The sequence below is a fragment of the Fundulus heteroclitus genome, chromosome 3 (assembly GCF_011125445.2).
Source record: "Fundulus heteroclitus isolate FHET01 chromosome 3, MU-UCD_Fhet_4.1, whole genome shotgun sequence".
NCBI classification, from domain to species: Eukaryota; Metazoa; Chordata; class Actinopteri; order Cyprinodontiformes; family Fundulidae; genus Fundulus; species Fundulus heteroclitus.
The window spans coordinates 43,987,538-44,014,853 of NC_046363.1; the positions used below are offsets into that span (position 1 = coordinate 43,987,538).

Below are 27,316 nucleotides of genomic sequence, written 5' to 3' on the forward strand. Positions count from 1 at the left end.
GAAGAAGAAGAAGAAGAAGTTGTTTTTTTTTTCCCCCGAACAGGAAGTACGCTGAAAGTTTGTGACGAGAACGTTTGTGCTGTTCAACTTTTTCTTGGGGTCAAACGGTATGTAATGCGATCAAGTTCTTCGGTTTAAGACGCAGAAGAAAGTAAACAGAAGTTACTCCGTTTTCCTGCGACTTTAGTTAGAGGGCGCCATCTTGCTTACTCATCTTTGACTAACGTGGTTTCCCTGAAGTTTCCAGACTCGATACGCAGTAAGGAAATAAAAATAATAAAAATAATGCCCTTTGAGGTGTCAATTATCAGCGATTAATCATTTAATAATGCATTTCAGGCTTTTATCGCAGTTTCTGTCAGTTCTTGTCTGTTTTCAGGAGGTTCTCTCCCTTCAGCCTCCTCTACCGGAGGGGGATGCGTGCTCTGTGGGGGTAAAGGCAGCCGATTGTTGGCCTTGGCCCCCATGAAGTGCTTTGGGTGTCCAGCTGCGTGATGAAATTCCTCACGACTAGTTTGGATGTATTTCTCTGAAGTTAGCAGACAATGTTTCTGCGCACTGCTGCTACCGTCGTCTGTTAGGCCATCCAGAAAAATCAACGAGCCTGATCCAGGAGTGGCCATGACGTTCCTTCCTGTGTGCTTCGGATCACGTGTTCCGTTCTTCCTGCACACTTTGGCCTTTCCATGACTTTGGTAGAGATGAATCTTGGTCTCATCCGTTCATCAGATTGTGTCCCAGAGCGTCTTTGCCATTTTCCCATGTTTCTGCGCTCTGGGTCTTCTTCCGACAGTGGACAGTGATTCCTTCACTGCGGAGGTCCTTCATGATGTCGCTTACTGATGTTTTGGGGGGTTTCTTCACAGCTCTCACAATGTTTCTGTCATCAACTACTGCTGTTTTCTTTTTTCCGACCTGTTTGACGTCTGTTGCTCCAGCAGTTTCTTTCTTATTCCCGACGTTCCAGATGTTGTGCGCAATCTTTGTCCAGTGGCTGTGATTGATTTTCAGCTTTGAAATGGTTTTCCTCCCATGTTGGTTCATCCACTTTAACAAGAAATGCATACTTTATAGGTTTAAACTCAGGCTGAAACGTAGGCTAGTGATGCAGAGCTGTTATGTTTGAACCGTCAACCTTAAAGGCAACACCTGGTCAGCAAGACACACCTGTCAGTCACATGTTCCAGTGGTTTTGCTCACTTGAAAAGTGGTTGACGTGTCCAGAGTTGTTAAATATCAGGGAATAAAAGCTGATATTCAGGCGTCTTGCTCCTATTTTGATCTTAAACCCAAATGTCTTTAGTGAAGAACTAAAACAGGAATTTGCCTCGTTGTTCCGATACTTTTGGAGGGAACCGTACCGACATTAAGGGGCGACGATGCGCAGCAGGTTACAGGTTCATATTAGTGTCTTATTCTAAGAACCGTGTTTCATTTCCCTCCCAGTTGTCTTATTTTGAAAATAAAAATCAGTGATTTGTATCTAAAACCTTACAAATATAATAGAATATTACGATTGGGAATGTTCAAGAACTATAAATACTTTTTGTAATATATTTTGTTATGTGATTTAACTTAATAAAATCAGTAATAACGCCTGTTTAACATGTTTGTACTATGATCATCAGCTTCCAGCAGCAGGAAGGATGTCTGTGACCATGAGCAGAGCCGATGGGGTCACCGTGTTCACGTTGACCTCTGACCCTGACAGTCGTTGGCCTCCTCTGTGTCAGATCCTGAAGAGCCTGTGCTACAGCCCGGCGTGCTGCTCCCTGTCTCAGCCGCTGAGGAACGTCCTGGGGACGTCTCAGTCCGTGCTCGGGGTGAGCTGCAGCCTCTATGCTTCACATATGTTCTGTTTCCATTTTCTCTTCTGATTTACACAGTTATTACAAAGGGGGGGGGGGGGGGGGGCAGGACCAACAGGGCCACCAGGGAGAATGGGTCCACTCCAGGGTTCACCTCCCTGGCAGGTGTAAGCGATGCCACTGGGTGCTGGTTCTCTACCTCTCACCCTTAAATTCAATTTATAAGTCTATTATTTACATTGATATCAACTCAAAAACAACAACAAAAAACATGTATGGTTTGACTAGGGCTGGACGATAAATCAATTTAATCGATTGATTTGAATTTACAATTTAAGATTTTTGTAAAACCTGGATTTTATTTTGCCAGTGCATTCATTCAAGCTGAATATGTTTAGGCATAGTTACAGTCTTTGTTTACTACAGCAGGGCGGCCATCTTGTTTTACAGCTTCTATATAGTTGCACTTTGAATTCAGGTCAACTCTCAGACGAACTGCTAGACTTAACAACAAGTTTTTAATTTCTTTTTGTGAAACAAGGAGGTAAAAAAATAAATTAATTGGATTTTGTATAATAAAAGCAGAGATTTTTTTAAGCCATATCACCCAGCCCTTGATTTGACTATTTTGTTTCTAAGCTCTTGTGAATTTCCTAATAAAGGCATATGATAAAAATGACAAAACGGGTCGTTATTTTCATTTAGCATCGTTGTTAATCGTTTAATTGATGTGGATGATTTGTTACACTGCTAATGATTTTAGTTTTTATATTCTAATATAATGAAGCTGCTAGTTTTGTTCTAAATAAACATATTTTATCATGATTTTACTTTTTAGTTTTGTCCTGTATTTTTGTTCAGTGTTTTCATTACTAATAATTATCATCCCAAGCTGTCCAGCATGCATGTCAGGTTTGATCATCTTTTCTCTGTCACAGGCCATTCACATTATGATCGGGCTGCTTCAAATTGGCCTCAGCACCATCCTCTTCCTGACTTACTATGGTCCTTGGATGTATGATCTGCTCCAAGTCATGTTTGGGATTTCATCTGTGGTGAGCAAATGAGCTGCTGCTTTACAGATTGTCAGCGTTGGTTGTTACGTATCAGGACCTTAAAGTGTAACTCGCCTCGATGTAAAGGCTTAACTCCCAGACAAATTCAGAACAAAGTCACCAAAGTTTAAAAGTCTACATGCGGGTACAAGCGGGACCGCAGTCAGGATGCTGAAGCATGGAGTGACCAGGGTGACATCTGGTGGGGGATTCTTCTCCCTCCTCGGCTCCAGAGTTTGATGGAGGTTTGTGGAGCCTGCATGTAGCAGCAATTATAGCCTCATAAACCCAAATACTGCTCTTAAAAAAACTGCATTCAAAATAGACTTCATCAGGACGCTAGTTACATTTAATTTACACGGTGGTTCTTATCACCAAACTGCTCACAGTAACTGCGTTTAATCATATTTTTTTTATTTATTGATAATGCAAATAGGAAAATTGACAATACTGGCAATTTTGATTGATCTGTTGCCAAGATCAAAACAAAAATCTTATCATGATAAAAGATTTCACAATAAAAATAAATATTATTTTAAATGCCCACCTTTAGTTAGGATTATTATAAGTTAGTTAAAAAACAAGCAGCCATGAAGAAAAAGAGTTGTTTAGCTTTTAAAATAAAAGACTTGCTTTTTGTAATTTAGTCGTTTTTTCACATTTCTAGCTTTAAAAAGCCTGTTGGGCCTAAACAAAAGATGTTATGGTGTTTGCATTTAAATTTTCCTTTTATTCAACTGCATAAAAATGTAGTTATGTGAACCTAAAAAAATAATATCTGCCAGCAGGAAGTCACTCGTGCTTGTCTTGATTTGCTTCGGGGTCATAATCATATTTTACAAACATCAACTGGTTCAAACCAGGACCAGGACCACAAACAATAAAAATATTGCAAAATCTAAAATTCAGTTTAAAAAAATACACATTATTTAAAATGCATGTGACATTTTAGCTTTTTTTGATTATCTCTGCAAACTGTCAAAGATCGAACAACCAGGAGAAATAAACAGATGTACTGTGGTTTAATACTAAAGCTCTAAAATGGTTTGGTCATACATATGAAATGGAAGCAAAATAGAAACCAGGGCTTTAAACCAGTTCAAGGAACGAAAACGAAAACCGGGAACTTTTTGTATTTTACAGGGAATAGAAACGAAACCGGAAACGTTATTATTTTTTATGTTCTGGAACTGGAACACTTATTTAAAAATAATGGTAACCGGTTAATACTGGTTTTATTTCGTTCCTCAAAGTTTTCGTTGCCTAATTAACTAAAAAAAAAAGTAATTATTTTCCTGACTCCGCCAGCTGTATGTCACTCCGCCTAGCTTGACTCACATACATCTGGGACATCGCCCGTTGAAAGTGATTTCTCCAACCAATTTTATGGTCTGGCCAATCAGGACGCAGGGCTGGAGTTTCATAGATGTGACGTAGTGGAGACTCGACCATGACGTGAGACTGTTTGGATAGCAATGGCGGCTCGTTGAGGAAGCAATCGTTAACATTGATGCTGCTATTTCTTCCGTGTTGTCCAATCTACCTAATATTGTTTCATTAAAAGAACATCAGAGAACGCCTCTGAAGGCTTTTGTTGGTGGAAACCATGTTTTCGCCCTTCTCCCGACCGGATTTGGCAAAAAAATTTTCCTGCGTCGCTCTCATCAGCGTCACGGGTTAGCTTCGGTGTGAGTGGTTGAAATAGCACGTCGATAAAGATGACAGACAAGTGGCTTATCCAATCATATGCAAGGATTTTTGATAAGGCAATTCCTATGGGAGGTGTCCCAGATTTATGTGAGTTAAGCTAGGCGGAGCGACACACAGCTGGCGGAGTCAGGTTAGCGCACGTTACCATGACGACTGAGGTTCACTTCCTGATAGAAACACATGGTAACAATGTGGAGCCAACTCGCCCTGAGACATTTATTCACTTTAATAAAACCATGAGAATTTGACTATTTTGATTTCCTTTCTATTTTTTCTAGTTCATTGTCTTTGGCATCATTTGCATTTTGTCTGAGAAGTATCCAAGTCCATGTCTGGTGAGTGATTTAATGTTCAACCTTCTGCTGTTTCCTCAGGGTCTCAGCGGTTATTCTTAGATTTTATTCAATATTAATCAAAATGATTGGTGGTGTTTGTACATAAAGTGATCCGTCTGGTCTTTCAGGTTATCATCAACGTGATCGTCAACCTGGCTGGAGTTGCTTTGGCCATTACTGCCATAGTGCTCTACAGCTTCACGATGGGAGACATATATCCTTGGTTGGGCTGTGAGCGGAGTGACGACTACTACTGGTCATATAGACGCACAACGCCAAGTCCAGCTATTGATACTCAGTACATCAAGGAAAGATGCTTGGAGGCCAGAGCTCTGACTGCGGTAAAACAGAAGAAACAATACAACATTACACTATTTGTGTTATTTTATATATTTCTAAGGTGTTAAAGAGTCATTATAATGATCTTTTGAAGACGATTCCATGTTTTCAGATTTGCAGAACTTCCTAAACTGAATGTTTTGATGCTTGGGACTGCTGGGTTAGTTATTTTAACAAAGAAAACGATGTTTGCTGTTGGGCGCCCTCTGGGCACTTCAGATCTTAGACATGTGATGTTGGGGCATCTAGAGGTAAAAATGGTCAAAGATGGTGTCAGTGTACATCATCTTCGTAAATAAAACGCTTGCCTGAAGGAGATTATTCTACATTCATTAGAAGGAACCAAAGGAAGGTAATCCAGAGAGATTATTTTATAGATCTGAAAGTAACCCTGCTGTTTGTGTGCTGCAGATGCTGATGAGAGGCATCACTGGTGTCCTTATCGTCCTGTCAGCCGTGGAGCTCTGTGTCACCATCAGCACCGCTGTGCTGGGCATCAAAGCTCTGAAACGCTCCAGCAAGAAGGGGGACAAGGTGAACTATGGGACAATTAAGATTTCTTTTAAATATTAAATGGCAAAAACATTAATGGGTGATTTTTGAGTGCCAAACAATGTGGAAAACCTTTAATGCATTTATGAGGAACGTGTAGGCATGTAACGGTACGTGCTTTCACGCTATGGTTGTCAAAATAAATAGTAGTTCGATAAAATCCGTACACAAAATATTTAATTCTTCAAATCTGATACAAACTGACCCGTTCATGTTTGCTGTAATTGTCGCCCGTCTTCCGACCGCAGCGCTGCAATAACAGACGCTCAGCCTCTCTGCAGCCGTTCATCTCAGCAAAGCTCTGCTGCTGGAGGTTTAAGCTCAGCAAAAACAGACCAGACCTCATTTATCGACAGGATAAACACAAAAAACAACAAAATGCTGAACGATGCTACAAAGTGACACTATAACACGGATGTTTGATGCAAAAAGGTCAGAAAAGCTCATATATCTGCAGCAGTGATGTAGTAAACCTCCTGGAAAACAAATGCTAATGGTACAGACTCCAGACCTGGGAGAAGTCAGAGGAAGTTAAATGGCTACAGTTTTATGGAAACATCACCACCCTAGTTTCTGGTTAACATATCTCTGGATGTACCTGCCGTCATTATCCTAAGTCCTCTGCGGATTATCTCTGTTTCAGTCAAACCTTGTAAACTTTCATCTGTTTGCCCACCATCATGCTCCCTGTGTAGAAACAAAGCAGAAACACCATTTACCCTCTGAATCTGGTTTCCCCACTGCTGGAGGGACACGTCTCTTTGTTGTGCCTCTTTGAGGCCGCGCATCACTGACCATGAACGTGTTTGGATGCTGCTGCAAGGAAATGTCTGTAGCAGGAGAAGCTGTGTCCAGGTCTGAATAAGCACTGCTCAAAAACAATAAAGGGAACACGTAAACAACACAATATAACTCCGAGTCAATCATACTTCTGTGAAATCAAACTTAAGAAGCAACAACCAATCAAATGATCTCAATTTCTTTCTTCTAATGAGGTCAGCAGTTCTGGCTGAGGTAAACCATCAACATGATAGCTGGCACCTCCATCATTAGCTGAGAACACAACATTGGTTTGTGTCTTTTTATGTTTTTATAATTTTTTTTCTTTGCTTGACGTGTTTTTTTATTTTTACTCCTGTAGACCCCAGAAGATCCAGAGCTTTACAAGCCGCTGCTGGAGGAAGTCGCCACTGAGCCTGCAGCCTGAACATCTTCCACTTCCTGTTAACCTTTGCTCCTCTGATGAGGTTAAAAGCCACATTAATCATTTACTATAGTCACCTTATTTTTTATATATGTAGTTTTTTTTTTCCCAAAAATTCTGCTTTTCTATTGTTTTGTGCACTTTTGAATTAAATCTGGTCATTTAATGCTGCTTCTCTGTATCGTTGCTGCTTTGGGTTTGGTCTGTTTTTGTATTCTGAAGTTGGGAATTGGTGAACATTTGTGCATGAGGTATTTTTTCTATGTAATCCCAGTTTTCCAGCACTAAACCGTGTAGAAATTTGATAAATAAATCCAAATGGCTATGAAAACAAAAACTTGCTACACATCTTGTCTCATATTTTGTTAGGTCAAGTTTGAAGTTACATTATAAGGGGATTTTTTTTAGTGTTACATGTCCTTAAAAAGCCCCCTTTAAGTAAATGTTTGACATTTCTACAGGTCGGGGGAAGTTTTTGATGTCTACCTGAACAAAGAGTCTTTAGATTCAGTTGAGTTGATTCAAGGAAATAAAGTCAAAACTTAAAGTTTCACTTGTTTCCTCAATGTTCCTGGAAATTATGCATTAACTTTTAAAAATAAGTGAGAGCCGCATGGTTGTTTGTAATTGTTAATAATTAGCATCGTGTATTGTCTTTTGTTTCTACATTTTATTCCAACTTGCTTTTTATTCTGTTTTATTTTCCTGTATTTTAATCATGTAAAGCACTTTGCATTGTCTTTGTACTGAAAGCTGCTCTACAAATAAATTTGCCTTGTCATATCCGTAACCTTGAAAGCTCAAAGTTCTTGTTTTGAATTTAGTCTTCATGTGATCGACCATCATAATTCACATTTTGCCAAATAAAATCTGCCACTAAAAGCAATGGGGGCTTTTTGTATTACTGCACCTAAATGCATCTTCATATTTATGGAAGCACGGTTTTTAAACTTTATATTGTAGTTTTTTTTTTTTTGTTTATTTCTTTGGGGGGTTCATACTGTTTTTAAAGGCCTTAATTCCATGTGGAGTCATTAAACAAATTTTCACAGTAAATCTTGGTGACAATGTTGACTGTGACAATAAAGGAATTCAGTTCAATCACGAAGACCAGGGAACCCAGCAGACGGGTCAGGGAGGAAGTTCTGGTCCAGTTTAAAGCAGATCAGGTTCTACAGAACCTCCCAGAGTTCTGATCATCATGTGGACCTGGAAAGAGGATGGACCACCTGCAGACCTACCAGGAAATGGACGTCCACCTGGACTGACAGGCTGGACCAGGAGAGCATTGATCAGAGAAGCAGGAGGACCATGGTGGCTCTGGAGGAGCTGCAGAGACCCACGGTGAAGGTAAAATTATCTTCTGACAGGATAACTTAATCATGAAGTCATACAGAGCGACCCTGGATTAGATCAGTTTGAACGCAGCAGGACTTGAAACTAAGTCTGAGGTTCTTGTTTAAGTGCAACATTTTAACCAAAGCATTTATGTTGGAGTGGTCTAGTCAAAGCCCTGCCCTGAATCACACTGTAATCTGCAGGAGGACCTGAGCGTGAGTTATTTTACGTAGAAGCAAGGTCTCCAGATCCTCAAACCAACGTAGCAATCCCATTCCTGTAACCCCTAATCAGCCTCGTTAGGATAAAGACCCAGACCACTGAGCCCTGGAATGGGTGAAACCCACCCGGTTCTTAGACGTAAGGTCCAAATATCTGGCGGAAGCATCTCTCCAACAATACTGGCTCAAGATTTCCTTTGAGGCTGAAATGTATTTCGGACCCATGTCGTCCCAACAGCGGACATGTTGGACGGGTTGTGGAGAGCTTCAAAGTGATTCTTCTCTCCACAATACGATAAACGATGCAGGTTGCAGTATCTCCACCTGAAAGCAGGTTTAACTGTTTTTAGCTAAGGCAAACTAAAAGTCCTGCTTCACCAGGTCTCTGGGACGTCAAAGGTCCTCCCTGGCATTCCAAAATGTCCCTCAGTTGGGTTTTCCGGGTCTCTCTGCTGGTTTCTCAGTTCTCTGTGCCCACCAGGTGAAATGTTTTATTCCTAGAGGACTCCTCTTGCAGAACACCATCCTTGGACACCAAGCAGGCAGGACTATCGTAATTCCTTTCCCCCTGTCGTGTTAGTGCATGAAGACAGAGACACAACGCTTCCAAAGCGTGGGCCGTTGCCTGACCGGAGGGGAAACAAACACTGAGAGTATCAGGAACACAACACGATTCAGAACTGTCGTTAAAACATTAACTTTCTGGTATTATCCTGTAAATGCTGCTTTAATGTTTAATGTCTGGATTACTTTTCAGTGACTGCTCATTGTGTGTGTGTGTGTGTGAATTTTTTGGACTCTGCTGTGAATGAATAGCCCTCAGGGGACAGTTTATTTGTATTTATTAACAACCTCAGTGAAAAGGATATGAATTGCTGTAAACAAATGAAGCTTGTCTTTGCATGATTTCTATAATAAATGCTCTTTTACCTGTTTCTTTTAATCTACATCCAGGAAGAGATTAGGACTGTTGTGATGGTCACTGGTGTGTGAAGACCAGAAACCGTGACCCGTTTCTCTTCCGCCATGGATCCACGCATGCGCAGGGCCACAGTCCGGACCCAATATCTTTTCCTCCCCCCCGCTCTGCTCTGCTGTTCTACGTCAGCCTCCAGCAACTGGAAAGATGTCTGTGACCGTGAGCAAAGAGGACGGCGTCACTGTGATCACGGTGGTGTCTGACCCTAACTGTCCCTGGCCTCCTCTGTGTCAGATCCTGAAGGGCCTTTACTCCAGCTCGGGGTGCTGCTCAGTTCCCCAGCACCTTAGGAAGGTCCAGCCAGCCCCCCTGACAGTACTTGGGGTAAGAAGGAAACTGTCTTTCATCAAAATTATTTCCAAATTTGTAATCTTTGCTTTACTGTCATTTTTAGTTCAGTGTAAATGTCTCATTTAATCAGGAACTACTGGGGACACGGTTTGGTTGACATGTCTGCGTCTGTTTCAGAACCAAAGAAGGCCTACGGCCGTGAGGTTTTTTTGTTAGTGGGGCTGCAGGAGCTTTTAAGACCTACCCTGTCCTCAAATCATCAAAGCAAGAGCTGACTCGGCACTCTGGCCACAAACTCAGACTCTTTTCGGGTGCAGATGGACTTAATCATCATTTCTGCCCCCCGTCACTCATCCAGTTTGTGTTATTTTCGGATTGGATCCCAAGGTAGTTGTAGAGAGGAGAAGAGGCTTCTCTTTGTTTTGTTTTTTCTAGATGATGTTGTTCTGTTGGTGTCTTCAGGTTGTGAACCTCTGAGTAGAGTGGAGTGGGCAGCCACCTGGCATTAAGGACTCACTTCATCAAGTCTGATGCCGTGGTTCTCAATCAGAAAATGGTGGATTGTTCTCTCCAGGTTGAGGGTTCTGTTTATACCTCAGGTGGCGGTCTTAACATATCTTAGTGTCTTGTTCATGGGTGATGTTAGGATGGTTAGCCAGATTTTACCCTTATCTTTGTGCCTGTTTTGGAGCAGAGGGAGGTGAGCCAAAATACAAAGTTCTTTATTTACACGTCTGCTACGCTCTGACTCTCTACGGTGTTGAGGAATGGATTCTGATTTAATGACTGGCAGGGCTTCGTCTTAGACTTAAGGTGAGGAGCTGTTGAGTAGGCTCAGGTGTCTGATCATTGTTTCCGCTGGGTTCCTCCTTCCAGAGGTTTTCCAGAGATATCCCGATAGCAAGAGGCCATGAGGCCATGGGGCGGACCCAGATTACGCTGCCTGGGAACCCCACTGGGTCTCCCAGAAGAAGCTGGAGCAGGGTCTCTGCCAGGATGGATATAGATCCTAATATTTAAAGACATGTAAAGACTGTAAAGTTAAAGAGTTTTCCCCCCACAGATGTTTGATGATCCTCCTTCTCGTTCCACTTCACAGACTTTGCACATTATGATTGGGCTTTTAAGTCTTAGTCTCAACATCGTCTTTGTTCAGAGTGACTATTGGTGGTGGTTCGAGGTATCTGGATTTAGGTTTTGGACGGGACCTTTGGTAAGAAATCAAAGCCTCTCACCATTACAGGAAATGTGAACAATGAACATTTATTCAGTGTTCTTTTTGTCTAGTTCGTTATATTTGGCCTCATGTGTATTCTGTCTGAGAGGTTCCCATGTTCATGTCTGGTGAGTGGATAATCCTTACAATATCATACCATGAACAACGTTTTTTTCATTATACTATGTCACTATATTTGCTTGAACCTTTGGTTTTTCATTACATTAAGTCATTATTGCATTTCAGGTGATCTCCAGTGTGGTTCTCAACCTGGTTGGGATTATTGTGGCCATTGTGGCCACTGTGCTCTACATCTTGTATATACTAGAACCTTATCCCCCCTGTGGATGGTATTATGGTACATCTTATTCTGAATGTTCCTCCAAGGTAAGAGTTAGAAATGATCTCTCCGGCATTAAAATCTCTGCAGTTATATCACTGATATATGTTGACTTGGAGCTGTTTTACTTTTTTGGACTTTTGGATTTCTGCTTGGACAATTTAAGCTCATAAGCATTATTGTGTAAAAGCATGAAAAGATACTCTGAAGCTGAAACACATATATTGCAATTCACTACAGATGAGCAACAAAAGGTTCAGTCTGGGTATGAATAATTGTTAATGAGTATGACAGGTAAATGTGAACAACGTTTGTCATTTTGATCAAAATTACCAAGTTGGGGGACCCCCAGTTATCAGGAAATAGCAGCCAAAAAGTTCTCAGGCTCTGTCAATTATTAATATGCACCTGCCAGGTGAGGAGTGGTACTACAGAACAATAGATGAATGGGTGAATTTGTGCTCTGGGGTTCTCAAACAACAAGCTTTGCACATATATAAAGAATGAACACACAGTTTCTCTCCAAATTATGCTAAAAGAATTTATAAACAAAATAACTTTCAGTTAAATTACTTTAGTCAATGAGCTCTTTAACTAAGCTAACAACCTTCATCTAAACTACTAAAAATAACCAATAATAATAATAAACATTGGAAAATGTAACAGATAGGAAAACTAAAACCAATAACCAGTTAAATTTTCAATGAAAATTTATTTATACCGTCAAATTCTGATAGGCTGATAGTTGACTGAGTTATTTCTACAGAGAAGTGATACTCCTCCCTGCTTTCTGTGTTGTCATCCATCGTAGCAGCAGTCAGTTTATGTGCCAGGGTTCCCTTGTTATGTCACAAAGGAGCACAACAGAATCTGAAAAAATAGTAATTTTTAGTGAGATTTATGAACATATCTCAACAACCTTTTATTTAATCTGTAAATATGTATCAGATTGATAAACCATTCATGTCACAGGCACTTTAAAAGCCTGCGGTACATTTAGTAGGGATAGATTAATCGTGTCTAAAATGGGAACATTTATCAAAGGGAATGCTTCCTTGAACAACCGCTGAATACCGGTAAGGATCGTATCGGTTCAAATATGAAAGGTACCCATCTTTAGTGGAATTTAGAGACTTTACTCGTCTCTTTTGTTCTCAGCGTAGTTCTGTCCTTGTTCTCCATCCATGGCTGGACCTGAACAAATGAATGCATCCTCTCAGACAGAAGTGGTCAAAGACATCAGGGGTATAACAGCAGATGTTTTACAAACCAGCAGACAGTCTCAGCCATGAAGTGGTGGCTTATATGTGGCTATGAAGCCGTAACCGATGATGGATAGATCCTTCAACCAGCAGAGCTGAAAACAGATCTTTTTATTTAAACATAAACACCATAAACTAAATCAACCAAAACTGATTAAAAATCCAGAGTTCAAATTAATAAAAAACAGAAAGAATAAGTGAGACGGTATGAATAGGTAATGAAACAGAAAGAGACTCAGGGAAGAGTCAAACATTCTTTGAAATGAAATGGCATGTTTCCACCCTGATCAGTACATGATGCAAAGTAATGAAGTTCTGCATGAGCTACTGTTTGTTAAAACAGTTAAAGTTAACCTTGTTAAATGTGTCCTCAGGTTCTTTATGAGGGCATCAGCGGCGTGTTGATTGCCCTGTCTGTCCTGGAGCTCTGCGTCACCATCAGCTCCGCCGTCTTGGCCATCAAAGTTCTGAAAAGCCTCAAAAAAGAAGAAAACTCGGTAAATTATGGAAAATATACCATGTCATATTTTTGTATCATCCATACATCCTGACTAAACACATTAAATTGTGTTATTTTGTTATGTTTATGTACTTTTTACATTAAATCCTGGGTTTAAAATTTTTTGTTTGGGCAGAAATGAACAAGTTATCCCAGATATGCAACCAAAGTAAAGTTAGTTTATTTTTTTTCCCCAGCATACATTTCAAGAAAGGTTTAAAATCATTCTATTCACCATCTTTTTCAGAACACCGTGCCTCACACAGACATGCAGAATCTGGGCCAGCGCCATTAGCTTAGCTTCACATAAAGCAGGCCATTCAGGCCAAAACATTTTGTTATTTCCATTTAACAAAAACTAAATCATTCATACTTAGATCCTGTCTTTGTCTTATGTGATTTCCTTTTATTTAAACTCTTTTTCAGAGCTCCAGTGAACCAGAAACAACAGAATCTTCATATGAAAATTACATCATTTATAACTGATTTGACAGGAGAAATACACAATATCCTGTAACAATTTGTTCCCACTGTTGTTTTATTTTAATTAAAAATACACTATGAAGTGTGAGATCAGAGATATCCCATTCTATTTCCTCCTGAGTTTTTAGCATAAAGTGTCAAGAAACATAAGAGACTGATCAGAAACTCTTGTGCTAACTCAGTCTATGGATTTTTTGTTTTTTACCTAAGTGTGTTCTTCTGTTGTTTCACCTCCATGAGGAATGTTTCTCACACTGATAACCTCTCACACTGGGTCTGAGGACGTTTATGGACCGATTTTAAATCATACTAATGATTTCTGGCTGTGTGAGCTCAACGTTCTGTATATTTCACTTTTGTGTTGTTCAAACTCCCGGGATGTCTAGATGTTTTAAGCTAAATGTAATTTCTTTATTTTACAAGGAGCCAGATTTTCTTATTATCTTTTCAGTGGTCTTGATTTATGGTTTATAAAGTGAAAGTTCAAAGAAAAACTAAAAAGAAACCTTTAGAAAGCATGGATGGATGGATGGATGGATGGATGGATGGATGGATGGATGGATTTTCTTTTCAAAACATGAAAATGAACTAAAATGAGTCAAATCTGATCTCTGTTAAAACTTTGGTCATTTAAAAAGCAGAAGTGCATAAATTTTATTTGTTATGCTTTATGTGATAAATCATGCTTTGATGGGTTAGTTTTTAGGTTTGTTTATGGCTAATTTAAAGTAACAAAATAAGTAACTGTCCCATGAGAAGACGCCACACATAGATGGGAAAACATCCAAACTTCATGCAGAAACAGGCCGGACCGGGATTTGAACCCAGAACCTTGTTGCTGCAAGGCTACAATGCTGACCAATCCAAAATCTGTTTACACATTCTCTGTCAGGCCTTTGAATATTATTAGCACTGATCCTTTCTGCACTGTGCGTTCAGCTGCTGTTTAATATGTTTTTTATTTTCAGTTGTTTTATCTTGGGCTAATTTTGATAAATAAAAATATGAAATATATTTGTGAGATGTTCAACCGACTCAGCTGGATAAAAACTTACAGTAACCTGAACCAGACTCACTTTGTTAGGTTCTGATACAAAAACAAGCTAAACTACAATTACATGCTTATTAATTTTGCAAAGTTGTAGGTTAATAAACAATATATATTATATATATATAGAATATATATATATATCTATATAGAGATAGTATATAGATATAGATATATATGATATATATACTATAATATATATTATATATATATATATATATATGATATATATAATATATATATAATATATATCTATATATCTATCTATTAATATATAATATATATATATATGTGTATGTATATATGTGTATAGATCGTTTCAAATCTTTGGGTCTTTTCTTTTTCTCTCCATCTTATTTCTAATTTTAATTAACTACTTTAACCGTGACCCTTTTTAATGTATTTTCTACTCTATGCTCATGGTTTAGGTGTAAAATAGAAATAAAGGCACCAAACCCAAGATGTTTTCCAGATGTTTCTTCCCACAGACATTATGAAAGAAGCTACATCACAGCTGCATTAAGCTGTCCAGCTGTGCTCTGATTTTATCACGGGTCATTTTATTGCTGACGTAGCGGTTGTAATGGAGCAGGATCCATTGAAAGATAATGTCACTGTCAGCCACCATAGCAGACCTCCATTAATGCCTCTGACTACAGGCAGAACAGAAAAGCTCTCTGACGACAGAAAGGAGGTCCAATTATTCCTCAGGTGCTTTGAGTTCAGCTTCTTAAAGCAGAACATCAACTAAGGAACTGATGACTGATTGTAGAAGGAAACAAAAACTCGTTAACTCTCTGATAATTAACTGAAATACATCTTTCACTGTCATTTTAGATCATGAATTACACTGGAGAGAAAACAGTGAGGTCTTAATAAGAAAGTGGCAGACTGAACTTTTCTTTCAGAGGAAATTGTGATCATTTGGACCAGACTGAAGCAAGGCACTTCTGCAGGATTCCTATCAAGGTTTAATTTTATGCTGTTCTTCACTGGGGTGGCAGCTTATCTGTAGAAGACAAAACTATGATAACGTCGACCAACTGACCTTCATCAGTTATGAGTTTATTCCCAGACAAACTTGAGGTCACAATAAACAGACGAATTGGGTCAAACCTGAAAAGCTGTTGTTTGAAAAACATCCTTTAAATAGAAGCCAAGAAGCTCATTCAGCCAATGGTTTGTAATGCCTCAGTGCTTCAGTAAACGATGGAGAAAGTCTTTTTTGATATACATACAGTAAGTTGGTATACAATGGAGATAAATGTGTCTTAGTGTCTATATTTGTTTGCTCTAGTAGTTAAAATGTTTCCTTAACAGAATCAAAACCATTTTCTCATCAACAAGATGGTCCACATGTTCCCTTTTCTAATAATCTTAACAAATCCCTTATTGAGCAGTGGGCATTAGAAACTAAGCTCTATAGGCCATCAGGGCAGAAATCATTCTTGAATGATGGCTTGAAATAATTATTAGTATGATGTTTTATATTTACCAGGATATAAGATGGTAGTTCAGCTGTGAGGGGCTTAAAATATATTTTGTCTGATTAAATGTGGATCAGACAAAACAAAGCTGTCTCTAAAAAACACTGCATACTGACAATAAAATGTCTTTACCCTGTTTCCGCGCCGTGGCCGTTGGACCATCCTCTTTTACAGCTGGTTGTCAGGTTTTCTGTTTTTTGTCTATATGTTCTCTTTGTGTCTCTGTCCTTTCTATCTTTCTCTTACTCTGTTCTTGTATTTCTCTTCCCCCCTTCCTCATGTTTAGCATCAGTTTGTACATAACACCTTAACAGCAATAAAATCAATCAAGGGTTGGGCATCAATGAAGGATTTAGTTGTATAAAGCCTCCTTCAGTAAAGAAAATATGTTGACCATAACAATGGCAGCCAGATCAAGGAACCAAAAATACTTACTTCTTTTATTTTGTTTTGTTCTGTCACATTAAAATCCCCCTTGACATAATTATGTATTTAGTTATACATAATGTAAAAATAAGTTCAAAGAATCGGAGTAGTTGCACATTAGAAGGACCTTTTTCTGGCTTCACTGATCTAATGACAGATCTAGACTGCCACACAAACAAAAACTGATTATTTTAAGAATAGATTGGAATAAAAGCATCATATTTCCCCAATATTCTTCAGCAGCAGCCATGGACAACCCTCTGTTTTTCTTTGCCTCGCCCTTTTGCTCAGTTTCCTTTGAGTGGAGCTGATTGTTCAACAACGAGTTAAATTTTAGACTCTGAGTGGGAGGAGGTACTTCTGGGAACAGGCCTGGAAAATGTTCCTCTTCCTGTACTCCATGATAATCTGCACAGCAAAATTAAACCATCATCTTTTTTCTCTTCGCTTTTTGACTCTGTGGTTGGGTTGTTGAGATTTTACTCCAGTTTTTGATCCGTTTGTTTGATCTGTTTGAGATTAAAAGACTATTTACAATTTGAACTCATGTGCCTAAATTAAAACCACGGTGATTATACTGGTAATACAACTAACATGGGAAGACAGAGGCCAGAGAAAGGTGTAAAAAAAAACTGGTTTTATGACAGCAGAAAATGAAGTAAAAACAGGGGTTTAACTAGGAGTGTGGAGGTTGGGGGGCAACCTCCACATTCATACTGGTCACTTCATAGTTTTAACTCGATTAGAGTTTTGGAGTAGATTCTGAACTCTGTTTGTGTTTGCTCCTTGTAGATTTGAAACTGTGTGAAGGAAGAGAAATACGGCCAAAGTAAAACAAATCTAGAGTTTTTTTTCTCTCTCTCTCTCTTTAACAAAGAGACCGGGAAATAAATTTGATTGGTCTATCACAGAATATCTTGAATTCAAAAAGTAGAAAACAGGACAAGGAATTTTATCTTGCATTATCAGAGAACAGCCATATATTTGCACCTGATAGTCCTGTTGATGCATTCCAACGACTCGTTTACTTTGGCAGCTGCTGACTGTTTAGACCGTTCCTCTGGTTCATTCTCCTCTGCAAACTGCCTCGCTCCACATGCACACTCAGGTCCAGCGCCAGAGGATAAACCCAGCCCCGCTGCTGCTCTCCGTCTTCATTCGTCAGGTGTGACTTCAGGTATCTGGACGTTGAGAAACCAGGATCCCTGTGGGAGAATGTTTCCATCGCTGTGTCACATCCTGAAGGCTCTTTGCTGCAGACGGTGCTGCTGCTGCTGTTTGGACAAACTGCGAGTGCAGACCTGCTCGGCTGCAGCTATAGGGGTATGGGGGGCATTGGGGTCTCTTACCTTCAGCTGAGCTGTTAAGAATAGACAGTGATCATATTTTTCTTTCTGATGTGATGCGCGTTTCCAGACAATTCAGATTATGGTGGGTGTGCTAAACATCGGACTTGGACCTGGAAGAACAAGCACTCGGACGGGGGATTTCTCCAGTCTGGGTGCTGCTTACTGGCTGGGTGCTGTGGTAAAAAACATCTTATTCATAGCTTTTCTTTCTTTTAAGAAGATGTACACGATGCCTTATTGGTTTGCATATAACATAAATTAAGTTAATGCCTTGCAGAAGACCATTGGTCACTTTTCAGATCAGGGGAACCTGGTTTCAAATCATCAGAGCTCAACTTTCCTTCTTAACCAGTTACTTAAATCAGGCTCTGTTTTATTGTTATTAAACTTATTTCGGTCAAATATTTTCTGGCAGATTTGAGCCACAAATTTTACTGGACTTTATGGTGGGCATTAATAAATTGGAGTTGCGGAAAAGGTCTTCTCAAACCTTTTCTTTTTTCTCAAACATACATATGTTCAAAGTTGCCGATCTGTAAATGCAGTTAATGCTAATATTCAATTAGACTTTACATATAATACAAATATGCATCACCGAGTGTAGCTATAACCCTGTTAAAATGTGGCAGTATCCTGCGTCTTTGCTAATTCAGATACAAGTGGACCGCTTTAAATATGAAAGTTCAGGCGTGGCATTAAGAACCGCTAATAACTGAAATAAACCCAAGACCAGAGTTTAGGTTTTTAAAATTCCCCTTTGATTTAATAACATGGTCCATTTTATAAGAGTTGGTACCATATGTGGACCTGGTGATCCACTGACCAACATAGTCTCCACAAAACAACATTTTTTTTTGTTTGTTTTGTTTTTTGACAAAGGATCCAATTAGGACGACATTAAAATGCTGCTTCTAAACTCCCTCAACATGATCTAAGAGATAAACATTATTCTGGCACTATTTCATGTTCAATGGACACAGAAACAGGAAGGTAGAAGAGGGAAAAAGGAGAGAAAAAGATGAGACAAAATGTTAAAAGGGAGAAAAAGTGAAAAAGAAAGAGGAGCGAAAAGGAAGGGAGAGAGCGATATAACATCCACTGAGTCTGCTTCTACACCTGCAAAGAGAGATATAAAAGAACAGCAGAACCAGCCGATAAAATATTACAGGTGCAAACAACCAACGCCTTCATACCATCACTGAAGAATAAACAGGATTAATTAATACGACATGTAGAAAGTGACAGCTGGAGATCATGACTGGGGTTTTCTATTGAAGTGAATCTGCAAGTACCTGGATCCACCTGTAGGTGTTGGTGAGAGTGAACTTGTGTCTGTGAGGTTCATCCATGAGAGAAAGTAGTTGTAAGGAGCCAAAAGACCCCCTCCCCCCATGACAAAATGTGTAACATCTAGATTTAATTTCCCTTTGAGACAAATAAAGAATTTTTGAATTGAATTATGCCTGTATTTAGTGACTTTGGTCATCGTGTATTTGAGGTTCAAGGTTAGGTTTATCAGATGGTTCTAGGTTTCTATCCATGTTCTTACTTTGTATCTTCTTGCCTCTGACATGCTGCCCTTTGTTTCTTGTCAGTTCATTATAACAGGAATCATGACCATTTTGGCGGGTCGGTTCCCGTCTTCCTGCCTGGTGAGTAAAAGTTTTAATAGTTAAAGAACCCCATAATAATATCTTGTATATGGAACCTCGAAAAGTGATTAAGACCCATTGAACCTTTTCACCTTTTGTGATTTTACAACCACAGACCTTTGTGGGCTTTAATCGATAGACAGACCAACACAAAAAAGGTATGTTATTGTGAAGTCCAAAAAAGGTTAAAAATAAATAAAAAAAACTGAACTTCTATTCTGAAGCTGAAGACGTTTTGCTTCCCATCCAGGAAGCTTTCTCAATTCAATTCTGAATTTTGAAATGAGAAAGTTTCCTGGATGGGAACGAAATGTCTTCAGTCCAGTTGTTATCATTTTTAACTTGGATGACTGAGAATCTTCACCGAGTTATTGTGAAGTGGAAGAACAAGAATGCAGGGTTTACAAAATATTTCACTGATCTGAAAGGTGTGGCGTGCATTTATCTTCACTTTATTTGCCCCTAAACAAAACCCATTGCTACATCATTACACTGTAATTACACTGTAAAGTCTAGATGTCTTTCAGTTATTGGTGTGAAACTGTGGAATGAATTGAATGATGAATTTAAGTTATGTCCTTTCTTGGTGAACTTTAAAAGAGCTTTAAAATGTAAAATGATAAAATCTTACGCTGTTATGTAGATCTATATATGTACTATGTACTTGAATTTGAATTTGAAGAAATCCTGGTAGGTTGTAAGGTAAAAAAATAGGGTAGGCAAGAATAAGCTTTGCTTCAGCCTATTCCTTTTTTGGTAAACTGTGGGTTTGTTTGTTTTGTTTTGTTTTTTTTCTTTCGCTGTTACTTGTGTTTAATGTGGACAATTTACCAAAATAAATAAAGTGATTGATAAAGTGATAATTTAATCATAGTTTGCAGGCAGAAGCTCTGTTTCTTGCCTCAGAGGTTTATTAGAGAACATTAGAGAACAAGCAGCAACCATGAACCCAGCAGACGGGTCAGTGAGAAAGTTCTGGTCCAGTTTAGAGCAGGGTTAGGTTCTAAAACAACTCGCCAAACTTTGAACATCTCCCAGAGCTCTGTTCAATCCATGAAGGAGAAAATTAATCAGAGAGGCAGCCAGGAGGATCATGGTAACTGTGGAGGAGCTGCAGAGAGCCACAGCCCATGTGGGAGAACAGGAAAACTGTAAGAGGTGCAGAAAACTGACTTTTATGCAACCGTAGCAAGAAGAAAGCCATCGTTGAAATAAATAAATAAAAAGTTCAGTTTGCATTTTGCTTAAAGCCGCATGAAAACATCAAGACAGGGAAACTCTGATGGGACCAGTTGTAAACATTTTATTCGACATTTAAAAAACACTAACACTGCACTGAACACACCCTACCTATCGTTAGCATCATGCTGGGGTGGGGGGTATTTTCTGCAATAGGAACAGGGAAGCTAGGAAACAGGGCAGTTCTGGAAGAAAACCAGTTGGAGGCTTGAGACCGGACCGGAAGTTCCCATCCGGTCAGAGCTACAGCTGACTGTTTAGCTCAAAACATATCCAGGTGTTACAATGGCCTAGTCAAAGTCCAGACCTAAATCCAAGTTAGAATCTGTGAAAGGATTCTCTGACTGACCTTGAACTATTGTCCAAAGAATGTGTAAAAAAAATGTGCCCAAAGACTCTTCAAATCCAGCAAAGGGCCAATTTATCGACCCAGGAAAGCTTCATATATGTGAAAATTTTTCTGATTTTTTATTATTTGTGATAAGAAGAGCAACACAATCATCTCAATTATTCCCTACTATGTAAGTGTCTCGCAGATTAAAACCCAATAGAATGCAGCAAAGTTTGTGTTTATAACGTGGTAGCAGCCAGACAGACAGGAGAACCCAGATTCTAGCTGGACGCAGCGTTGCCTTCAAACAGTTTATTAATAAAGACCTGAAGGCAGAACACCTTTGCAGGAGCAAGCTGGTAAACTGGCAGTGATGAGAGCTGGATTACTCTCTGCAGAGCTGACAAGTCAAGACTCACAAGGCGTGCTACTAATCCTGGTTGTGGTCCAGAAATCAGAAGCTTCGTAGATGTCCTACAGGGGCAGGATGTGGATGAGGGTAACAGGTGCGATGATTGAAGCTGATTACAACAGAGCAGGGGAGGTATGGCAGAACTATGACTGAGAGAAGGTGAAAAGGTTTATGGGTTGTGTTTACTTCCTTTCTTATCTCTGCTTAGAGTCTGATCTTTGGTGGATCTCTGCCCTCAGGTGGGCTTCACTGTGTTCATGAACATCGTTGGCGCCATCTTCTCCATCACTGGCATCGTGCTGTACGCCGTGGACCTGAGAAACTCTTCTCTGCTCTGGATCTGCGATCGCTTCTCTGAGGATCTCGATCATCATGATGACAGCTGCAAAAAGGTGGCCGTCTATGATCAGGTGAGCACAGCCAGCAGCTTATACAGGAGTTTGTGATCACTGCACTGAACTATGAGGCCTGTTGTTGCAATTAGGGGAAAAAGTTGAAGTTTTCTCTTGTCTTTTCTCATTAATCTGCCAGGGTCTGCTGACAGCTCTGGACAGAACCTTGATTATCCTGGCTGTTCTCATGCTGGTTGTCAGTATTTGCTTTACTATTCCTGGCATCCGGTTCCTGGTCGGGGAGGCGAAGGAGGAAGAGGTACGAGGCACCATGACAATGCACACAATCTGATCAAAAAATTAAATTAACTGTAACTGTATGAAATAATATACAGAGGAAAGTACATCCCCCACCATCCTCCCATTCTGGGCCGACATCCAGCGGTTGGACAGGTGACTCCAGATCAGTGGTCTCCAACTCAAATCCTCGAGTGTCCTGCAGCTTTTAGATGTGTCCCTCACCCTAAACGCCTGAATAAAACAGCTAAATGGCCGCGATCCCTTGCAGTCAAGTTCTAATGAGCTCTGCTGATGAGCTAACATTGGAGTCAGGAGTATTTCTCCAATTTTAGCTTCCCTTCATTGGCTTCCTGTTAAATCAAGAATATAATTTAAAATTCTCCTTCTAACGTATAAAGCCCTTAATAATCAAGCTCCATCATATATCAGAGCTCTGATTACCCCGTATGTTCCTAACAGAGCACTTCGCTCTCAGACTGCAGGTCTGCTGGTGGTTCCTAGAGTCTCTAAAAGTAGAATGGGAGGCAGATCCTTTAGCTATCAGGCTCCTCTCCTGTGGAACCAACTCCCAGTTTTGGTCCGTGAGGCAGACACCCCGTCTACTTTTAAGACTAATCTTAAAACTTTCCTTTTTGACAAAGCTTCTAGTTAAAGTGGCTCATGTTACCCTGAGCTACCTCTATAGTTATGCTGCTATAGGCTTAGGCTGCTGGAGGACATCAGGGTCTATTTCTCTCACTCTGCTGAGTTCTCCTACTGCTCTCCAATCTGCGTTGTTTTATGTTATTTCAGCTTTTAACTTTTTGTTCTCTGTCATTTTTCTCTTCATAGAAGGTACACCTGGTCTGGTGTTCTGTTAGCTGTGACATCATCAGGGGAGGCAGATAATCCACTATTACCATCTAACATAGAAAGTACTCCTGGGTCAATGTGAGCTTCTGTGCTTTCTGTGTCTCTGCTCTGTCTTCTCTAACATAGAAAGTACTCCTGGGTCAATGTGAGCTTTCTGTGTCTCTGCTCTGTCTTCTCTAAGCCCCAGTGGGTGGAGGCAGATGAGCGTTCACACTGAGCCTGGTTCTGGTTCTGCTGGAGGTTCTCCTCCCTGTTAAAGGGGAGTTTTCCTCTCCACTGTCGCTTCATGCATGCTCAGTATGAGGGATTGCTGCAAAGCCATCAACAATGCAGACGACTGTCCACTGTGGCTCTACGCTCTTTCAGGAGGAGTGAATGCTGCTTGGAGAGACTTGATGCAACCTGCTGGGTTTCCTTAGAGAGGAAACTTTCTCACCAACCTGGAGGATCTGATGGAGTCTGACTTTGGAAAGAGCCCTGAGATGACATGTGTTTCATGAATTTGTGCTATATAAATAAAATTGAATTAATATAATATCAGGAAAGGATAATCTCTGCAATGACTTTTATAAGACTTAAATGACTCACTGCAGTACTATTTTCATTTATTGTGGAGTATTTGTGTATCAGCAGGTTGACAACATTCCAGAAGAAGACTTGAAGGAAATCATCCTCATCATCAGTCCTGGAGCTTAAAACCGTCGGTGCATCAACAGGCAGCTCTCCAGTTCTACTGAAAACCGTCTCTTCATTTTGTCAGAAATACTGTGATTTATTTCCATAAAAAGGCAATTTCCACTTCCTGATATTGTCAATAAAAGTATTTTTGTAAGGATCCTTGGAAGTTGAGTAAATTAGTTGATCTGACTCACCTGTGTTGAGCATGTTTTCAGTCGATTCCTCGCTGTATTTAGGTTCCATGTTCTTGTTCCTCCGTTGTTGCATCGTCCCGTTTGCTACCCCGTTTCTGTTCTTCTGTTTTGGTTCCCTTGGGTATTTATTAAGTTACCTCCATTAAATATTATCATTTCAACATGTGCCTGCCTTCGCCTGCTGTTGCTGTCTGTCTGAAGTCTTCAGAGATTGATTATGGGTAGAATTTATGTTCATTGTTAATCATTTAAGTTAGTTTGTTGCTGTTATGAGCTAACCATGAGGGGGGAAGGTAGGTGCTACAGTTATCTTTTAAGCTTTCAGAAGTTCTTGACTCAGGAATCAAAATGAACTTGCAATAATTAAGCAACTTAACCTTTAAAATTTAAAAGTAGATTTTTAGATCACACAGACCATGTTTAAAATGCTGCCTCTCAGCAAATGCTCCTGTGCAGATTCCTGCATGGAAATTATTTGAAAATCACATTGTTTCCTGTCCAAACCTGTCCACTACCTGTTCAGCTCTTGTCAGAATGTAATTCTGCTACCAAAACTACATAAATCATCAAAAAGGGAAGCATAGTGCCATGATCCAGAATTTAAAATATTCTGAAAATGTTGCATGATGGTTATCAGGTTCAAACAAATGGCACAGTCAAAGCAATAATGAGAGAAAGGTTGGGGTTGTTTAATGCTGTGATTTATTTACTTTTTTTAAACATGGTTTTGTTTCATCGTCTGGGCCTCCCTACTGAAGCTGCTACCCCCGCGACCCGACCCCGGATAAGCGGAAGAAGACGGACGGACGGACGGACGGTTTTGTTTCATAACATCTCAAAATAATTTTTTTAATCAGAATTAACTTTAGTAGAGAGGTTTGTGAAGTCAGTGACACGTTTCAGGCATACAGATAAAAATGTTACATTTTACAAATATTTGTGCTGCATTGCAGGCTTTAAGTATGTTAATATTTGTTTTAATAGACATAGTGATCTTAATCATTTATGCTCAAGCATTATGCTTTTAAACCATTAAAAGAAAGACAGGGACAGAGTTATCGCCCTAAAAATGGAGATTAGCTTTTCAGAGATAAAAAGGAACGTAAAAAGGAACATTTAAGCTTGAATTTAGTTAAACATTCAGAGAATAAAGACTTAACAAGACTGTCAACAAGAATGACCATAATGTATTATTATTTTTTAAGGTTTTATGAATGTAGCAAACAGGCTCAGTGCCCTGAACGGTAAACGTGTGTTATAACTGCAGCTGAAAGGAAATATAAGCTTTTACATTTAACATTTTTTAAAGTTCTCTCAGCTTTTGCTGCTTAACTGCACGCAGACAGATTCTCTCCCAGCATCAGTTTGTTGCATTCAGGGTCATCAGTTCTCTAAGAGAAAAAAGAGACAGAAAGAGGAGGGATAGAAAGTGTTAGGATACAAACACGTGAGCTGCTGCTCTGTTTCACCCAGGAAATGACTCTTAATTCATTCTTCCACCATCTTTCATCTTTACTCACTAAATATAGTTGCTTCTGGTTTCTGAGTCTGAAGCAGAAACCTTTCTGTCTGTATTTGTAGAGTTTAAACATGTTTTGTTTTTTTCTATGGAGGTCCGTAGGTATGTACAGCCCTTTAGTGGTTTTTGAACATCATCTGCCGTATCAGACATTCTGTCTGCAGCTGTTCTTCAGGACAAACTGATGCTTTCAAATATTTTTACTTTGTCAGGAACAAGCAGCTCTGCAGCAGAGATTATGCTTTCCTTGACTAATTCTCCTTCTGCACCAGGTTTCAACTTATTAACGGTTAGTAGGACACAAGAAAAAAAAGAGTTTAAAAATTTTGTACGTCTACAGCACCACCAGCATCCCTTTCAACCCGCTGAGCCGGCAGCTGACCCAAAATGCCCCAGATTCTCCTGTAATATGGTTTATTTTTTATGCTGGCATTAGACTAACTGTGCAGCTTTGATCTGTGTACATTTACCGTGTTTTCCTCCTTCCTAAAGTTCCTCAGGGTCTTGATGCCAATGATGGCTGAGCTGATGACGACGCAGAGCTCCAGGATGGACAGGATGATCAGCACCACGTTGATGCCTATGTGGATCACCTGATCGGACACAAGCAGCAGAAGAAGAAATGCATCTGCTTCATGCATGTTTTCTAATCAGGTATCAATAGTTAATGCTGACAGTCTGTTAGCGCCTTTTCTGTTAGCCGGGATAAAACAGCCGACTTCCTGCTGACGTTTATCATCTCACTCACCTGAGCCACGTATTTGCCTTCAAGACACATCTGCCTGGAGAATTCCAGTTCTAAAGGCGGCGCTGTGGTTCTGTCGTAGTGTCTGTAACTGGAACTGTAGATGCTGCAATACCACCTGAATTCAAGCTGGGATATCTGGATGCTGAAGAGAACGATGGCTGTGATCGCGAAAGCAACGCCGGCCAGGTTCAGCGTCACAGTGAGGCCCACCTGGATGACAGGATGTTTTAGTAGACGCTCAGAAATAATGAGCATCCATCCATCCATCCGTTCAACAATCCATCCGTCTGTAAATGGTAAATGGACTGAACTTATATAGCGCTTTTCCAGTCATGCTGACCACCCAAAGCGCTGTACACTATAGCCACATTCACCCAGTCGCTCTCACTAACGCGCACACATTTATACACCGAGACGCAGCTCGGTAGGCAACTTGGGGTTAAGTGCCTTGCCCAAGGGCACAGCGACATGTAGCAAGGGGAAGCTGGAATCGAACCCACAACCTTCTGGTTGCCAGACAACTACTCAACCCATCAAGCCACAGTCGCCCCAATCCATCCATCCATCCATCTGTTCAACCGTCCATCCATCCATCCATCCATCCCTCTGTCCATCCATCCATCCGTCCATTCATCCAACCATCCATCTGTCCGTCCGTCCATCCATCCATCCATCTATCCATCCATCCATCCATCCATCCATTCATCCAACCATCCATCTGTCCATCCATCCATCCATCCATCCATCCATCCCTCAACCCATCAAGCCACAGTCGCCCCAGTCCATCCATCCATCCATCTGTTCAACCGTCCATCCATCCATCCATCCATCCCTCCATCCCTCTGTCCATCCATCCATCCGTCCATTCATCCAACCATCCATCTGTCCGTCCATCCATCCATCTGTCCATCCATCCATCCATCCATCCATTCATCCAACCATCCATCTGTCCATCCATCCATCCATCCATCCATCCATCCATCCATCCATCCATCCAACCATCCATCCAACCATCCATCCATCCATCCATCCATCCAACCATCCATCCATTCATCCATCCGTTCATCCGTCCAACAATCCATCCGTCTGTCCATCCATCCATCCATCCATTCATCCA

General features: G+C 40.2%; 3 protein-coding genes across 4 annotated transcripts in view; 2 read left to right on the forward strand and 1 right to left on the reverse strand.

Annotated features, from left to right (window-relative positions):
• LOC105939783 lies at nt 1–7,889 on the forward strand. Of its 2 annotated transcripts, none has more exons than XM_036135477.1 (7): nt 1–107; nt 1,629–1,823; nt 2,747–2,863; nt 4,852–4,908; nt 5,037–5,249; nt 5,659–5,781; nt 6,941–7,889. In XM_036135477.1, exons 2-7 carry the CDS (start codon nt 1,647–1,649, stop codon nt 7,004–7,006), a joined length of 753 nt encoding a protein of 250 aa, XP_035991370.1. In that variant the 5' UTR covers nt 1–107; nt 1,629–1,646; the 3' UTR covers nt 7,007–7,889. The 2 variants fall into 2 exon arrangements, with proteins under 2 accessions (XP_035991370.1, XP_035991371.1); XM_036135478.1 differs by lacking the exon at nt 1–107 and adding an exon at nt 128–259.
• A 1,743-nt stretch (nt 7,890–9,632) lies between these two features.
• Nucleotides 9,633–24,052, forward strand: LOC105939765. The gene is made up of 9 exons (XM_036128507.1): nt 9,633–9,934; nt 13,025–13,147; nt 17,404–17,422; nt 17,528–17,916; nt 18,010–18,120; nt 19,538–19,594; nt 21,816–21,986; nt 22,108–22,227; nt 23,691–24,052. Exons 1-9 carry the CDS (start codon nt 9,689–9,691, stop codon nt 23,754–23,756), a joined length of 1,302 nt encoding a protein of 433 aa, XP_035984400.1. The 5' UTR covers nt 9,633–9,688; the 3' UTR covers nt 23,757–24,052.
• Nucleotides 24,053–24,754: 702 nt separating this feature from the next.
• The window catches only part of LOC105939781, an 8,474-nt gene continuing 5,912 nt past the window's right edge, over nt 24,755–27,316 (reverse strand). The window contains exons 5-7 of the mRNA XM_012882078.3: nt 26,200–26,409; nt 25,922–26,044; nt 24,755–25,323 (exon numbers count right to left, since the gene is read on the reverse strand). Of these exons, the coding sequence (XP_012737532.2) occupies nt 25,261–25,323; nt 25,922–26,044; nt 26,200–26,409 (396 nt within the window). The 3' untranslated portion in view covers nt 24,755–25,260. The remainder of the gene's footprint in view (nt 25,324–25,921; nt 26,045–26,199; nt 26,410–27,316) is intronic.

Coding starts and splice junctions, on each gene's coding strand:
- LOC105939783 (XM_036135477.1), top strand. CDS start 1,647: ATGTCTGTGACCATGAGCAGAGCCGATGGGGTCACCGTGTTCACGTTG. Junction 1,824..2,746: donor CGTCTCAGTCCGTGCTCGGG/GTGAGCTGCAGC, acceptor TCTCTGTCACAG/GCCATTCACATTATGATCGG. Junction 5,250..5,658: donor AGGCCAGAGCTCTGACTGCG/GTAAAACAGAAG, acceptor TGTGTGCTGCAG/ATGCTGATGAGAGGCATCAC.
- LOC105939765 (XM_036128507.1), top strand. CDS start 9,689: ATGTCTGTGACCGTGAGCAAAGAGGACGGCGTCACTGTGATCACGGTG. Junction 9,935..13,024: donor TTGCTTTACTGTCATTTTTA/GTTCAGTGTAAA, acceptor ATGTGTCCTCAG/GTTCTTTATGAGGGCATCAG. Junction 21,987..22,107: donor AGGTGGCCGTCTATGATCAG/GTGAGCACAGCC, acceptor TTAATCTGCCAG/GGTCTGCTGACAGCTCTGGA.